We start from the raw sequence: 17,161 nt of genomic DNA, 5'->3' as shown, positions 1-17,161 counted from the left end.
TTCAAATGACAATAAATATTGCATTGTATTGTATATATGATTTACTTCTTGAAGAGGAAGGATGCAGATTAACCCTTATTAATTCATGCCGTTTATAACCTTCACCACACATATGTACATGCCACCCTACATGGTATTACGGTACTACACAAAGGATCTCTCTCTCTCTCGCTCGGGCACTATAGTCAGTAAAGCCAGACGCGAGCAGCTGGCTGTTTGAATCTTCCTGTGTACTTAATGGAATAAAGTTGGATTTCACCATGTGTGTGTTTTTCATATGAGCCGCCGATAAACATGGGTGTACGAGGAATAAAGAAGGGGGCTGAGAACACATCCTTGCAGAGCACCAGTGTTGAGGATGATCGTAGAGGATGATTTGTCCCCCTGTCCTCTACTGAATGGAATCTGTTGGTCAAGACGTCGAGGATCCCGTTGCACAGATGAGTCTAACTCCCAAGTCCCTTGAGTTTGGTGATGAGCTTGGATGGTATAATGGTATTAAATGTAGAGCTGTAGTCTCTGAATAGGAGTCTGACGTAGGTGTCTCTCTTATCCAGTTGTTCCAGGGATGAGCATCAGGGCCAGGGAGATGGCATCATCCGTGGACCTGTTGTGGCGGTAGATGAGCTAAGCAGACTACATTCTCATCCTGACTATCGATACCATTGTCTTACTATTACTGCTGGTGGAATGGCAATGGTTGCAGTGAATGATGGATTCATGGCATGTTTAGTATTCAGGTCATGTGCTTAAAAATGTGGTGTGCGGCACGGTGGCGCAGTGGTAGAGTTGCTGCCTTACAGCGCTTGCAGCACCGGAGACCCAGGTTCGATCCCAACTACAGATGCTGTCTGTACGGAGTTTGTACGTTCTCCCCGTGTCCTGCGCGGGTTTTCTCCCAGATCTTTAGTTTCCTTCCACACTCCACAAACGTTCGGGTATGTAGATTAATTGGCTTGGTATCAGCGTAAATTGTCCCTAGTGTGCGGTGAATAGTGCTCATGTGCGGGGATCACTGGACAGTGCGGACTCGGTGGGCCGAATGGCCTGTTTCCATGCTGTTTCTCAAACCAAACCCAAACTAAAAAAGATGAACCCAAGAGCGTCCGTTTCGGAGAACTTGTGAGGTGTATTTATATGAACCAGAGCATTACAGATTATTACTAAGAAAGTATTATCACAACATTTCAACAGTTGTATCCCGATCATGGCAATGTCCAAATGGCTCTGTGAAAACGGAATCATGTCTGACGAGTTTATTTACACATTTTTGAGAAAAGGTCCCTCAGAGTGGAATGAGGAGAACGTGTATTTGGAATTTTCAAAAGGCAGTTGACAAAGTGCAACCCAAAGATTCTTGATTCCAGGGATGAGAGGGTTATTTCATTCAAGTGATATTGATAAAGAAATTGGATTCCACTCTTTGGCGTTGAGAAGAATGAGTGGAGATCTTACTGAAACACCCAAGAGGGCATAACAGGATAAATGGTGAGATGTTATCACGTTTGAGAGGTTTATTAAAATAAGGTGTACAGTTACAAGATCAGCATGCAGACATTCTAAAACTGGTGCGTGTGGAGGTAGTCCCACTTGTAGCGGGAAGATGCTGATTCCCTGCGATTCTCTGCCTCCGGCAGCTTGCGCAGGCCAGATCATTGGGGGGATGTTGGCAAAATTGCGACAGATCTTGAGTTTAGTTTCGTTTATTGTCACGTGTACCGAGGTGCAGCGAAAAGCTTTTTGTTGCATGCTGACCAGTCAGCGGGAAGATAATACATGATTACAATCGAGCCATTTACAGTGTATGGATACATAAGGATAGAATCACGTTTAGTGCAAGGTAAAGCCAGCAAAGACCAGTCAAGGATAATAAGAGCTAGATAGTAGTTCAGCACTGTGATCTAGACTATCTGCTATCTAGAACTGCTATCACAACAACGGTAGATTGGGGAATTGAGGGCTGTGTGGAATTGGCACAGAAGCACTACTGCCTTGGTCAGATCTACCGTGATCATATTGCATGGTGGGACAGGCTCGAGGGGCTGGGTGGCCCACAACTGTCCCTATTTTTCTTTTATATCCCTGATCTATTATCTCCGTGGATGGTCACCTTGGCGTGGTGGAGAAGCGTTTGTGTGGACCTGAGATCCTGAGAGCGATGCCATCTGGAGCGATGCTCCTGGTAGGGCCACCCATGGTGGTAAGGTCGAGGGGGAGGTCCTTGACAAAGAGCCATCCAGCCAAGACCTCAACGGTGGAACAGGCGGAGGACGATGGCTGGCCTTAGTGGAGCGTCACAACGGCTGGGAAGGCGGATGACGGCTGCAGCAGAAAAGAGTCTCCGGCCGTCTTGGGACACCATGCCACTGGATCCTGATCCAGATCTGTCAAGGACCGTGGGGTGGCTGTCTGTGCACCAGTCTCCCCACGTTAAACAAAGTCACGCACAGGCGTCCTCCTATAGGGAATAGCACCTTGGAGACACCCATGGTCCGACATGACTGAAGGGGGCCTAAGGATTATTGACTTAGAGGCTCTGCAGCCAAATTTGCAGATGATGCTAATGTTGGAAGGTGTGAGAAAGGTGCAGGCAACTCACAGAGAGGTTAAGCAGGTGATCAAAGAGTTGACAAATGGAATATAATGAGGGGAAATGAGAAGTTGTTACCTTTGGAAGCAATCAGGGTAAAACGCATTATTTAAAAGGCGATAGATTGCAGAAAGCAGCAACACCGAGGGATTCGGAAGTACTCATACACAGGCCGTAAAATCCTAGCATTCACGCACAGCAGGTGGTTGAGAAGGTGCGTGGAGCCTTGGTCCTTATTGACACGTGAACAACACCTAGATTAGTGTGTGTAGGAAGGAACTGCAGATGCTGGTTTAAACCAAAGATAGACACAAAAAGCTGGAGTAGCTCGGCGGGACAGGCAGCATCCCTGGAGAGAAGGAATGGGTGACGTTTCGGGTCTAGGCCCTTCTTCAGACTGACTGCTTCTGATGCTGCCAGTCCCGCTGAGTTACTCCAGCATTTTTGCATTTATCCTAGATTACTAGGTGAACAGTTTAGGTCCTCCTAATAAGTATTACCACAGGAAGCCGTACAGAAAAGGTTCTCTGGGATTATCCTGGGTACGGAAGAATTGTTTTCTGAAGAGGTTGAACAAGTTGGGTCTGCACTCACTGGAGGTTAAAAGAGTGAAGGGCGAATGTATTGAAACATAGAAGATTCTGAAGGAACTTGACAGGGAGATCGCTGAGAGGTTATTTCCCCTTTTTGGTGAGTCGAGGAGCAGCGTACGTGGTCTCAGAATAGGTGGGCACTGTTTAAGACAGCCAAGGAAGGGTTTTTCTCAATGGACTAGGAGTCTTTGAAATTCCTTTCCTCAGAAACCCTGAATCCTTGAATGTATTCACTGCAAGGAAAAATGTTATATCGGTAAAATGTACAAAATCATGGGAGGATTCATCGAAGGGCCGAATGGCCTCCTCCTGCACCTATTTTCTATGTTTCTATGTTTCTATGAATAGGTCAAGTAAATGTGCAGTCTTTAGCCCAGAGTAGGGGAATCGAGAACCAGAGGACATAGGTTTAAGGTGGGGGGGGGAAAGATTTAATAAGAACCTGAGTGGTGACTTTTTCTACACATCGGGTGGTGGGCGTATGGAACGAGCTGCCGGAGGAGGTAATTGAGGCAGGGACTATTGCAACGTTTAAGAAACATTTAAACAGGTACCTAGAGAGGACAGGTTTAGAGGGATATCGGCCAAACGCAGGTGGGGGGGGGGGGGACTAGTGTAGATGGGACATGTTGGCTGGTGTGAGCATGTTGGGCCTGTTTCCACGCTGTAAGACTCTATGACAAAAGACAGTAATAGGAATCACTCTGCTTCCAACAAGGCCAGCTGAGAAGGCTTAGCATAGGATTCATCTGGCATTATCTCCGGTGTCTGCTCATCACATTTATTTCTGTTTTCCATCGTTTGTCATTTTTCTTTTCAACACTAGCAGTGGACATCAGCAACAACCTCACATGATCCTCACCGGGATATATTTCCGATTTGTTGGCACTTGTTTTTTAACAAAACCTGCTTTGTGACGATAGAGATTCCACTGTGTAGTTCCTTCCTATCCGAGATTTCTCTACCAATGTGAAGAACAAGCTATGGTTGGCAATAAAGGCTTTACTGTGCAAATAAAACCTTATAAAAAACGGTGCAACCAGTGAAAGCCATTAAAGAGTTGTGTTTCCAGTCGCTGGATGTCATGTCAATTATAGAAAAAGGTAATCGTGCAGTCTTGTACCGGTAATTATCCACAAATCTCTTTACAGAAGAGGTTAAATTATCCACTTATCCGGTCTTCCCCACTGAACATCACTTCTGGTACCTCTCTCTTTCAGCACCACCATCCAGGGCAAACTCATCAAGCTTGCAGTAGGACGAGCACTGCAGTTGCCGGAGATAGACGCAAAATGCTGGAGTAACTCAGCGGGACAGGCAGCATCTCAGGAGAGAAGGAATGGGTGACGTTTCGGGTTGAAACCCTTCTTCAGACTCGTCAGGGGAAAGGGAAACGAGAGACACAGACGATGATGTAGAGAGATAAAGAACAATGAATGAAAGATATGGCCAAAAAATAGATGATGATGATGATAAAGGAAACAGGCCGTTGTTAGATGTTTGTTGAGTGAAAACAAGAAGTTGGTGCGACTTGGGTGGAGGAGGGATGGAGAGAGAGTAAATGCAAGGGTTATTGTAAGTTTCAGGTCGAGACCCTTCTTCAGACTGAACGTCACGGGAAAGGGAAACGAGAGATGATGTAGAGGGAGATATAGAACAAATGAATGAAAGAAATGCAAAAAAGTAGCGATCATAGACAATAAACAATAGGTGCAGGAGTAGGCCATTCGGCCCTTCAAGACAGCACCGCCATTTACTGTGATCATGGCTGATCATCCACAATCAGTACCCCGTTCCTGCCTCCTCACCATATCCCCTGGCACCGCTATCTTCAAGAGCTCTATCTAACTTGAAAGCATCCAGAGAATTGGCCTCCACCGCCTTCTGAGGCAGCGAATTCCACAGATTCACAACTCTCTGGGTGAAAAAGTGTTTCCTCATCTCCGTTCTAAATGGCCTACCCCTTATTCTTAAACTGTGGCCCCTGGTTCTGAACGCCTCCAATATTGGGAACACGTTTCCTGCCTCTAGCGTGTCCAATCCCTTAATAATCTTATATGTTTCAATAACAGGAAACAGGCCATTGTTAGCTATTTGCTGGGTACGAACGGGAAGGTGGTGCGACTTGGGTGGGGGAGGGATGGAGAGAGAGGGAATGCAGGGGTTGTTTGAAGTTAGAGAAATCAATATTCATCCCTCATCAAACAATAGATTTGAGGCATCGTTGGTTAAATGTGCTTCAAATTACAATCATTCTTGTTGCTGGAAGGCAATTTTTCAAAAGCCTTGACACGGGCAGCTGGGGACTCGGGTCTGTATCGGAGTCTGACAAATGGTCAGGGATTGAAGTAAACACCTGCTCTGGAAAGGCAGCATGCTCCGAACAATGAGAATTATTTTTACCTGACCCTTGGAGAGCGCATCGAGTTCATGTTATCCAATGCTGGGTGATACCACAAAAGGAAATAAACCAGACCCTATCTCCAGTGCATAGGCCTCTTGTGTGACTGTAAAAAGCTCACCATGAATACCTGCATCATTGCTCATCCACCAGTGAGTTTCATCTGACAAGAATGAACACTTCCTTGGGCAAGACACTTCACCCACCTTTGCCTGTGTGTGAATGTGTGTGAATGTGTGTGAGTGATTGGTGGTGGTCGGAGGGGCCGTAGGCGCAGATTGGCAGCCACGCTTCCGTCAGTCTGCCCCAGGGCAGCTGTGGCTACAGAAGTATCTTACCACCACCGAGTGTGACTGAGGAGTGAATGAATAATGCGATGTAAAGCGCCTTGAGTATTAGAAAGACGCTATATAAATCCCATCCATTATTATTATTATTACTATTATTGTCTGTTTTTATTATAATGTGTACGTGTGCGTGCGTGTGTGTGCACACACACTGAGCTTTTTTTCTGCATTTATTATATTGTGTACTATGTTTGCATATTCTGTTGTGCTCCTGCAAGTAAGAAAATCAGTCTGAAGAAGGGTCTCGACCCAAAACGTCACCCATTCCTTCTCTCCAGAGATGCTGCCTGTCCCGCTGAGTTACTCCAGCATTTTGTGTCTATCTTCGATTTAAACCAGCATCTGCAATTCTTTCCGACACATGGTAAGAATTTCATTGTTCCATCTGGGACATTTGACAATAAAACACTCTTGATTATTTTGCCCTCTGAGATATGTGTGTTCTCACTAAATCATTGCAATCTACAGTTATAACAAATAGAAACATAGAAAATAGGTGCAGGAGTAGGCCATTCGGCCCTTCGAGCCAGCACCGCCATTCAATATGATCATGGCTAATCATCTAAACTCAGTATCCCGTTCCCGCTTTTTCCACATATCCCTTGATTCCTTTAGCCCTAAGAGCTAAAGCTAACTCTCTTTTGAAAACATCCAGTGAATTGGCCTCCACTGCCTTCTATGGCAGAGAATTCCACAGAAACACAACTCTCTGGGTGAAGAGGTTTTTCCTCATCTCAGTCCTAAATGGCTTACCCCTTATTCTTAAACTGTGACCCCTGGTTCTGGACTCCCCCAACTTCGGGAACATTTTTCCTGCATCTAGCGGCTAGCCTGTCCAATCCTTTAAGAATGTTATTTGTTTCTATAAGATACCCTCTCATCCTTCTAAATTCCAGTGAATACAAACCCAGTTGACCCATTCTTTCATCATATGACAGTCCTGCCATCCCAGGAATTAACCTGGTGAACCTACGCTGCACTCCCTCAATAGGAATAATGTCCTTTCTCAAATTAGGAAACCAAAATTGCACACAATACTCCAGGTGCGGTCTCACCAGGGCCCTGTACAACTGCAGTAGGACCTCCTTGCTCCTAAACTCAAATCCTCTCGCAATGGAGGCCAACATGCCATTAGCTTTCTTCACTGCCTGCTGTATCTGCAGTGACTGATGTACAAGCACACCCAGGTCTCATTGCACCTCCCCTTTTCCTAATCTGACACCATTCAGATAATAATCTGCCTTCCTGTCCTTGCCACCAAAGTGGATAACCTCACATTTATCCACATTATACTGCAACTGCCATGCATCTGCCCACTCACCCAACCAATCCAAGTCACCCTGCAGCCTCATAGCATCCTCTTCACAGCTCACTCTGCCACCCAGCTCCGTGTCATCCACAAACTGGGAGATGTCACATTTAATTCCCTCATCTAAATCGTTAATATATTTTGTAAATATGTGGGGTTCCAGCACCGAGCCTTGCGGCACCCCACTAGTCACTACCTGCCATTCTGAAAATGGCCTGTTAATTCCTACTCTTTGCGTCCTGTCTGCCAACCAGTTCTCTACCCATGTCAATACCCTACCCCCACTACCATGAGCTCTAATTTTGCACACTAATCTCTTGTGTGGGACCTTGTCTAAGGCTTTTTGAAAGACCAGATACACCACATCCACTGGCTCTCCCTTATCCATTCTACATGTTATAGCCTAACAAAATTCCAGAAGATTAGTCAAGCATGATTTCCCCTTCATAAATCCATGCTGACTTTGACCGATCCTGTCACTGCTTTACCAATGCGCTGCTATAACATCTTTAGCAATCGACTAAAGCATCTTCCCCACTAACGATGTCAAGCTAACTGGTCTATAATTCCCCGTTTTCTCTCTCCCTCCTTTCTGAAAAAGTGGAGTTACATTGGCTACCCTCCAATCCACAGGAAGTGATCCAGAGTCGAGAGAACATTGGAAAATGATCACCAATTCATCTACGATTTCTAGAGCCACCTCCTTGAGTACACTGTGATGCAGACCATCAGGCCCTGGGGATTTATCTTCCTTCCGTCCCAACAGTTTACCTAACACCATTTGCTGACTAATGTGGATTCCCTTCAGTTCCTCCCTCCCACTAGATCCTCGTCCCCTAGTATTTCTGGTAGATTGTTTGTGTTTTCCTTAGTGAAGACAGAACCAAAGTACTCGTTCAACTGTTCTGCCATTTCCTTGTTTCCCAATATAAATTCACCTGTCTCTGATTGTAAGGGACCTACATTTGTCTTCACTAATCTTTTCATTTTTACATATCTAAAGAAGCTTTTACAGTCAGTTTTTATATTCCCCACAAGCTCTTTTCCCCCCCTCGTAATGAATCCCTTTGTCCTCCTCTGTTGAGTTCTAAATTTCTCCCAGTCCTCCGGTCTGCTGCTTCCTCTGGCCAATGTATATGCCTCTTCCTTGTATTTAACACTATCCTTGATTTCCCTCGTTAGCCACGGTCGAGTTGCCTTCCCCGTTTTATTTTTTCGCCAGACAGGGATGAACAATTTTTGGAGTTGATCCATGCGGTCTTTAAATCTTTGCCATTGCAACTCCACCGTCAACCCTTTAAGTATAATTTGCCCGTCTATCCTAGCCAATTCCCGTCTCATACCTTCAAAGTCTCCTTTCTTTAAGTTCAGGACCCTAGTCTCTGAATGAAGTGTCACTCTCCATCCTAATGCAGAATTCCACCATATTATGGTCACTGTTGCCCAAGTGGCTTTGCACAACAAGATCGCTAACTAATCCTTCCTCATTACACAATACCCAGTCTAGGATGGCCTGCCCTCTGGTCGGTTCCTCTACATATTGGTTTAAAAAACCATCTTGTACACATTCCAGGACATCCTCCTCCTCAGCACTGCTACCTATTTGGTTGGCCCAATCTATATGTAGACTCTGATAAAACTTTAACATATTTCCATTTCAATCAATTTAAGCTACCCAAGGACTCTTCAAATCAAACTCAATCTCCCCTTCTCAACATATGAAAAAAAACGGCCATTACCCATAGTCTCAACAAAATCTCACAACAGAGAATCTGACCGGCTGAGTTACTCCAGCTTTTTGGGTCCTTCCTCAGTTAAAACTAGCATCTGCAGTTCCTTCCTACACATCCGTCTGCTCCACTGCCAAATCACGTCATGGTTTGCCTACTTTGAAGAAGTTCTCCTCTTCTCTCCGACAAGAATTCTGCAACACCCTCTCTCGCTGCTCCCCCTCTGTGACTCCACCCGTGCTCCGACTGTACGACCACGTCTTAACACGGACTCGTTGCTCATTTGTTCTACATCTCTCCATATCCGTTCATCTCTTGTTTCCCTTTCCCCAGAGATGTAGATGGCAATGTAGAGAGATATGGAACAAATGAATGAATAAAGTAACGAAGATAAAGGAATCAGGCCATTGTTAGCTGTGTGCTAGGTGCAAATGAGTTACAGACAATGAGACTCAACAAGAGGACTTTGAAGCTGGTATAACGACGTGGGTGGTGGAGGGATGGAGAGAGAGAGGATGCAAGGGTTAGTTGAAGTTAGAGAAATCAATACTCATACCACTGGGTTTGAAGCTGGCCAAGTCTCTACGCTCTAAGTCTCTGTTTGCCACTCACCTCCAGTTTCTGCGCTCTCTCTCTGCTGAGTCGTTCCAGTGGGAAACTCAGATTGTTGGCTTCTGCCAAGGACCGTAGGTCAAAGTAATACTTTGCGTAAACACTGGAGGGCACATTGATGTTGAACTGCAGCAGCTCCAGGAACTGCCGTTCCAACTCATTCCTGTGGGGAGAGGGAGAGAGAAGGGGAGAGGGGGAGAGGGGGAGAGAGGGAGAGGGAGAGGAGGAAGAGGGGGGAGGGGGAAAGAGAGAGAGAGAGAGAGAGAGAGAGAGAGAGAGAGGGATGGAGGGAGAACGAGGGAGATAGGGAGAGAGAGAGAGAGAGAGAGAGAGAGAGAGAGAGAGAGAGAGAGAGAGAGAGAGAGAGAGAGAGAGAGAGAGAGAGAGAGAGAGAGAGAGAGAGAGAGAGAGAGAGAGAGAGAGAGAGAGGGGGGAGAGAGGGGAGAGAGAGAAAGTTGGGGGGGGAGAGAGGGGGAGAGAGAGAGAGGGGGGAGAGAGGTGGGGAGAGAGAGAGAGGGGGGGTAAGAGAGAGAGAGGCAGGAGAGAGAGGGGGTAGAGAGAGGGGGTAGAGAGAGGGGGCGAGAGAGAGAGAGAGGGAAAGGGAGAGGGGGAGAGAGACAGGGAGAGAGGGGGAGAGAGAGAGGGGGAGACAACGAGGGGGAGAGAGAGAGGGGGATGGAGAAAGAGAAAGGGGGGAGTATTAGGAGTAACGCATACAAAAACACACTCACAGACAAAAACCCAGTCCACACCACATGACATTACATAGCAAATAAACACTTGAATCATCATTGTACAAATAGACCCCTGCTGAGAAGGGTAAAAACCCAGGCCAATATTTTCAGAAAGATGTCCATATCAGAAATGAGTGGCTGCTCCGTGTAGAATGTCCTAAATCAGAATGAATGAATGAATGAATGAATGAATGAATGAATGAATGAATGAATGAATGAATGAATGAAAACTTTATTGTCATTCAGATATACACCTAGACACAGTGCACCTTGAACGAAATTTCGTTGCATTTGACTCTCCAATCAGGTAAATAGTAAAAGTAAAAGTGCTAGGTGCGTCCATAAAAATGCCTCATGTGCATGGTTCTGTAAAATAAAATATATATAATCTCAGTAATGCCCCATGATCGTACGTTAACTTGCAGCCTGCCCGCTGCAAGTTATGAAGCCGGACCTTAGAAAACTTACCGCTATCCCTAACGAGAGTCAATGCAGCCGCAGCCAACCAGGGCCTTGGCATGGCATCTCGTCTGTTCAAAGCAAAATCATAAACCCTTGCACTTGTCATTTAGCTGCAGAAAACAAACGCTTGAGGAAATCTCACAGGAAAGTTTGAGTTGTCCTCTTTTTCGTAATTGGGGGGTACTGAGGAACTGTTTTGATAGGATACGTAAGGAAAGCAAAATACAGAAATTGGCTCTGTGGAGTGAAAAGGCAACTAGTGTGAACAACAACAACTCCCGTTTATACAACACCATGTATATAGCCAAGCATGTCAAAATGTTTCGCAAGAGAAATATCGAGCAGAATTTGACATCAGGTCACAAGGGAGGGCAGGCAGAACAAGGAATGGCCAAATATATGCTGAGATATGTGTGACGCAGTGGCACGGTGGCGCAGCGGTAGAGTTGCTGTCTTACAGCGCTTACAGCGCCAGAGACCCGGGTTCGATCCCGCCCTATGTAGTACGTTCCCCCCGTGGGTTTTCTCCAAGACCTTCGCTTTCCTCCCACACTCCAAAGACGTACAGGTTTGTAGGTTAATTGGCTTGGTATAAATTTAAATTGTCCCTGGTGTGCGTAGGACAGTGTTAATGTGCGGGGATCGCTGGTCGGTGCGGACTCGGTGGGCCGGTTTCTCTAAAACCTAAAAGCTGAAAATCTAAGTGTGAGGAGCATATTAAAAGAAAAAAAAAATAAGAGAAGATTGGTAAGGAAATTTGGGGAAAGGATTAAAAGAGAGACAGAAAGGAGGTGGTAAACAACAATTCTTCTCCAAATCTTAATGAATGAATGAATGAATGAATGAATGAATGAATGAATGAATGAATGAATGAATGAATCTCTTTATGAATCTCTTTATTGTCATTGCACATGGTACAACAAAATTTAAAAGTCAATCCCACGGTGCGATTCACAAGAGCAATTTTAAATATATAAGAAAAGGTAAAAATATATACATATTTAAAAAAATTACAGATAAATAACAATAGCAGCTGAGGTAGAGCCATTCAGATGAATGTGAGTGTTATTTCTTATTTTGCATTGTTAAGTTCACATATGGCTATGGGGGAGAAACTGTCTCTGAGTCTGTTTGTGCGAGTTTTGAAAGACCTGTACCGTCTGCCAGAGGGCAGCAGGTGGAACAGGTTGTGTCCAGGGTGGGAAGGGTCCTTCAGGATGTTGGCTGCCCTGCCAAGGCAGCGAAAGCTGAAGATGTCCTTCTGGGAGGGCAGTGGGCAGCCAGTGATTTTTTGTGCAGTGTTGATGACCCTTTGAAGGGCTCCCCTGTCCGCTGCAGAGCAGCTGGCATACCATGTGGTTATACAGTACGCCAGCACACTCTCGATGGAGCAGCGGTAGAAGGACACCAGCAGCTTCTCCTCCAGGTTGTTTTTCCTGAGGATCCTCAGAAAGTAGAGTCGCTGCTGGGCCTTCTTGACTGCTGTGGTGGTGTTTGTAGTCCAGGAGAGATCCTCCGTAATTGTGTGCCCAGGAATCTGAAGTCTGAGACCCTTTCCACACAGTCCCCATTGATGAATAGGGGTTTGGGGGCTGCACTGTTCTTACGGAAGTCTATGATAATTTCCTTTGTTTTTGTGGTGTTTAGGATGAGGTTGTTGTCTGAACACCACGCTGCCAGTCTTTGGACTTCCTCCCTGTAGGCTGTCTCATCTCCTCCTGAGATACGTCCAACCACAGTCGTGTCGTCCGCAAACTTGACGATGGTGTTGGTGGAGTGGGCGGGGGCACAATCGTGGGTGTAGAGGGCGTAGAGGAGGGGGCTCAACACACAGCCCTGTGGGGAGCCGGTGCTGAGTGTGATGGGGGTGGAGAGGTGATGGCCCATGCCGTGTAGACAATAACTTTATAGCTGAAGTACACAGGATAAAAATAGACAGTATATAGTCTATGTCTACAGATCAGTATGAACTCCAAGATATGCCAAATTGGAATATTAATTGGAAAGTGAATAATTGTTAAAGCACTTTCAAATTACAACCAAATTAATTTTTGATCAAAGGCACTCACATGTCTTCCACTGTGATATCTTTAAGGATTTGGCAGTAGTCCACATTCCAAACAGCTTGATCGTCCCATACCTTGGATGCAAGTAGGATGGCCCCCAATACAATCCGTTTCCAGTTACTGGGGCAAATATCAATCTCTGCGTATGTTAAGAGCCGCTCGAGATACACCTGAGAAAATTAATTAACAGAAACATTTGTCACTTGTGGCTAGGGTTTTTTTTTTCTCTCTGACCCAGAGTTTTAGGGGTTGGGATGTGGAGGTGCACAGAGAGCTGAGCCGGATTTGGGATTGGCCATCATCAGTCCAATGCATCTCAATTACCCCATTGCTGTATCTGAGACACCTATCTAACAGGTAACCAGGTGCTTCTGTACAGTGAAAGGCCTGGATTGAGTGGATGTGGAGAGGATGTTTCCACTAGTGGGAGAGTCTTGGACTAGAGGTCATAATCTCAGAATTAAAGGACATTCCTTTAGGAAGATGAGGAAGAATTTCTTTAGTCAGAGGGTGGTGAATCTGTGAAATTCTTTACCACAGAAGGCTGTGGAGGCTAAGTCCGTAGATATTTTTAAGGCAGAGATAGATATATTCTTGATTTGTACGGGTGTCAAGGGTTATGGTGAGAAGGCAGGAGAATGGGGATGGGAGAGAGAGATAGATCAGCCTTGATTGAATGGCGGGGAAGACAATGGGCCGAATGCCCTAATTTTGCTCCTATTACTTGTGACCTAATCTTGCACTATGTAAATCTTGTAAATATTACATAGAAACACAGAAAATAGGTGCAGGAGTAGACCATTCGGCCCTCCGAGCCAGCATCGCCAATCAATATGATCATGGCTGATCACCCAAAATCAGTACCCCGTTCCTGCTTTCTCCCCATATCCCTTGATTCCGTTAGCCCTAAGAGCTCTATTTAACTATCTCTTGAAAACACCCAGTGAATTGGCCTCCACTGCCTTCTGCGGCAGAGAATTCCACAGATTCACAACTCTTGTGTACTGTGTTTACGTATTCTTTTGTGCTGCTGCAAGTAAGAATTTAATTGTTCCATCTGGGACTTCTATCTTCTACTGTCTATCTATCTATACAATTACTAAAACTCTCATCTTGACCACTTCCTGTCTGCGTTGTAATAAAATTTGCGCAAAAACAATCCCCCATATGTCTACGATTTTCCCCCACGTTACTCGCCATTCTCCTCTGCTCCCCCCTTTCCCCCACACCCCCCTCCCCCACCCCGCTCCCCCACACCCTCTCCCTCAAACCCCCCCATCCCCTACACCACCCCCTCCCCCACCCCCTCCCCCACACCCCCTGTCCTCCACACACTCCCACCCCCCCCCCCCCCCACCCCCCAGAGTGGTGGAATATTGCTTTGGGGGAATGGGTTGCATTGGGGGAACAGGTGAGTGGTGGAATATTGCGTTGGGGAGGGGTTGCGTTGGGGGGGGGGGGGGGTGGAACCAGGCCTCCCGTGTGACAGGGACCCAATGGGTCCCACTTAGTCTAGTATGACAATAAAACACTCTTGAATCTTGACATGACTCTTTCCATTGTTGATCACACAATGCACAACTTATGCCTTCACCATGCAAGTGCATTAAACTGACCCCAAGCAACAGACAGACCACTAGGGTTCTACAGAGTAATAGAGAGACGGAGCATTGAAACAATCACTCAACCCACCAAATCTACACTGACCATCAAACTGCCTATTTTTGCACAAATCCTATCCAAAGCCATTTTTCTCCTCCGCCCGCAGGCTGCAGTGCTCACCCAATGTGCAGCAGGCAATTAACCCACCAACCTGCACAATATGAAATGTGGGAGGAAACAAGAACATCCCGAAGGAAACCCACTGGGTCAATGGGAGAACATGCAAACTCCACATATACAGCACCGGAGGATCAGGATTCAACACTGGGTCAATGGAGCTGAGAGGGAGTAGCTGTACTTGTTTGACACTGTGCCAACCCCTACCGTTGGCAGCCCTCTGTAAGTACAGGGCTCTGGTGTACAGCACAGTCCTATCTTACTATGTCATCTGTCCTTGGCTGACCCTGGTATGGAACTGGTCTGGGGCCTAACAGCAAGAATATTCGCATTGATAGATAGAGTGGATGTGGAGAGGATGTTTCCACTAGTGGGAGAGTCTCAGACAAGAGGTCACAGCCTCAGAATTAAAGGACGTTCTTTTAGGAAGGAGATGAGGCGAAATTTCTTTAGTCAGCGGGTGGTGAATCTATGGAACTCTTTGCCACAGAAGGTTGTGGAGGCCAAGTCAGTGGATATTTTTAAGGCAGGGATAGATTTGTGGCAGCCTTAAATAACAACTCAGATACCGACCCCGTGACTCGCGCCTCCCCCACCAAGGTCACGACGAACCATCGGCTCTAGAGGGCGGCGTCTTGGTGGGGGAGGCGCGAGTCATGGGGTCGGTATCTGAGTTGTTATTTAAGGCTGGGCAATGCCTGGGTCAGGTGAGGAGTACGGAGCTGAATGCAGAAGAATAAACACGTCTAGAGCACACAACTTGTGTCAGACTAGTTTTTAGCTGGACTCCTGCCAGTCCCCGCCACAGATTCTTGATTAGTGCGGGTGTCCGAGGTTATGGGGAGAAGGCAGGAGAATTGGGTTAGGAGGGAGAGATAGATCAGCCATTATTGAATGGCAGAGTAGACGTGATGGGCCGAATGGCCTAATTCTACTCCTGTCACTTATGACCTTACGATCGCAACCTTGAGAGTCTTCCTGGATGCCATCTCCTGGCTTCACCATTCACTGAGTAAACGGGACATTGTAAACAAAGACACAGAGTGCTGGAGTAACTCAGTGGGTCAGGCAGCATCTCTGGAGAACATGGATAGGTGACGTTTCGGGTCAGGACCCTTCTTCGGACTGACTGGAGGGGAAGTGAGAAAGAAAGCTGGAAGAGAGGAGGGGGAGGACTGAGCATGGCTGTTGATTTGTGAACGCAGGCGAGGGTTTTTTTTCTACAGGCAGACTGTTGGACAAAGGCAGAGATGAAAAACACAGATGTGAGCCCAAAAGAATAAAGAGTTGAGAATCGTTGAGCTTGGGGATAGAAAAGTTGTGAATTGTGTAGCTGGTGGAAGTGATGCAGGTGAATGGGTTCATACTCGGCTTGTGAGCTACCCATGTGGAATACGAGGAGATGTTCCTCCAATTTGCATTGGGTCTCACTCTGGCAGTGGAGGAGGCCCAGGACAGAAAGGTCAGTATGGGTGGGAAGGAACTGCAGGTGCGGGTTTAAACCAAAGAGAGACACAAAAATGCTGGAGTAACCCAGCGGGACAGTATGGGAAAGGGAAGGGGAGTTAAAATGGTTAACAGCCGGTAGATATAGCAGGCTTTGGGGCTGCAAGCACAAGGGCTTGCCAAAGCAATTGCCAAGTCTACACTTATTCACATGAAACCCTGTCCAAGACTTTATAATAGGAATGACCTCTATGAGGGTTCTTGAGTTCAGTGAATGGCCTAAAGGGCCTGTCCCACTTAGGCGACTGCCAGGGACTAGTTTTAATGGAAAACCACCTACCTGGCGACAACCTATGACAACCCACGACAGCAAAAATTGTCACCACTGTCGGCAACAAATTTCCAAGATGTTGAAAATTTTGCAGCAGTCGCCCAAAAAATCGCCTAATTAAGACAGGCCCATAATTCACTGCATATCTGACAGAATTCTGCATGTTGTAGCTGCTACAAGTTGGCTGAAATGTAACTGCTGGGTATGAAGCATTTTATTGCTGCTGTCTAAAATCTCTCTGCACATTTCTGCAAATCAACCAATTCCAACATAAATAGCCTACAGTTCTGCGGGCACAAGTAGGGGAGGTGTGACTGATGTAAAATAAATGAACCAATATTGCCTTGACACTGTACACCTCTCTGGTTACGCTTATACAATGTTACATATCAGATTTCTAAAATAGTTCCTTCTGCAGGCTTTTAAAAGAAACCTCAGCGGTTTCCTTGATAAAACATCATAAATGTTAAGGGAACATGGAGAAAGCAAAGTCAGTGATTCCAATTCACAGTTTTGAGTCTCCTGAGAGAATGCAAAAATAATTTGTGATTGGATATTCAAAATAAGACGTGTGGGGATATATATCCTGCCGTGTTCCAGGTGAGGCACACTTATACTAAAAGAAAAACAAGTCATTAATAAGTAATTACCCTGCTGACATGCCGTAGCTGATTATTCAGCAGACATTAGGAATGGTAAATATTTCCCATTAGCACTAGGTACTAATAACAAAAATGCAAACAATCTTATCCAGGAGCATT

The 17,161-nt window shown here is 46.0% G+C and overlaps 1 protein-coding gene across 1 annotated transcript in view; it reads right to left on the bottom strand.

The window, feature by feature from the left end:
* ccny (cyclin Y) overlaps nt 1-17,161 on the bottom strand; it is a 207,154-nt gene that overhangs the window by 11,757 nt on the left and 178,236 nt on the right. The window contains exons 8-9 of the mRNA XM_033042142.1: nt 12,848-13,014; nt 9,583-9,745 (exon numbers count right to left, since the gene is read on the bottom strand). Coding sequence (XP_032898033.1) covers nt 9,583-9,745; nt 12,848-13,014 — 330 coding nt within the window. The remainder of the gene's footprint in view (nt 1-9,582; nt 9,746-12,847; nt 13,015-17,161) is intronic.

The sequence above is a fragment of the Amblyraja radiata genome, chromosome 2 (genome assembly GCF_010909765.2).
Source record: "Amblyraja radiata isolate CabotCenter1 chromosome 2, sAmbRad1.1.pri, whole genome shotgun sequence".
NCBI classification, from domain to species: domain Eukaryota; kingdom Metazoa; phylum Chordata; class Chondrichthyes; order Rajiformes; family Rajidae; genus Amblyraja; species Amblyraja radiata.
Note: the sequence above shows the minus strand (reverse complement) of the source record. Positions and strands in the feature narration are given on the sequence as shown.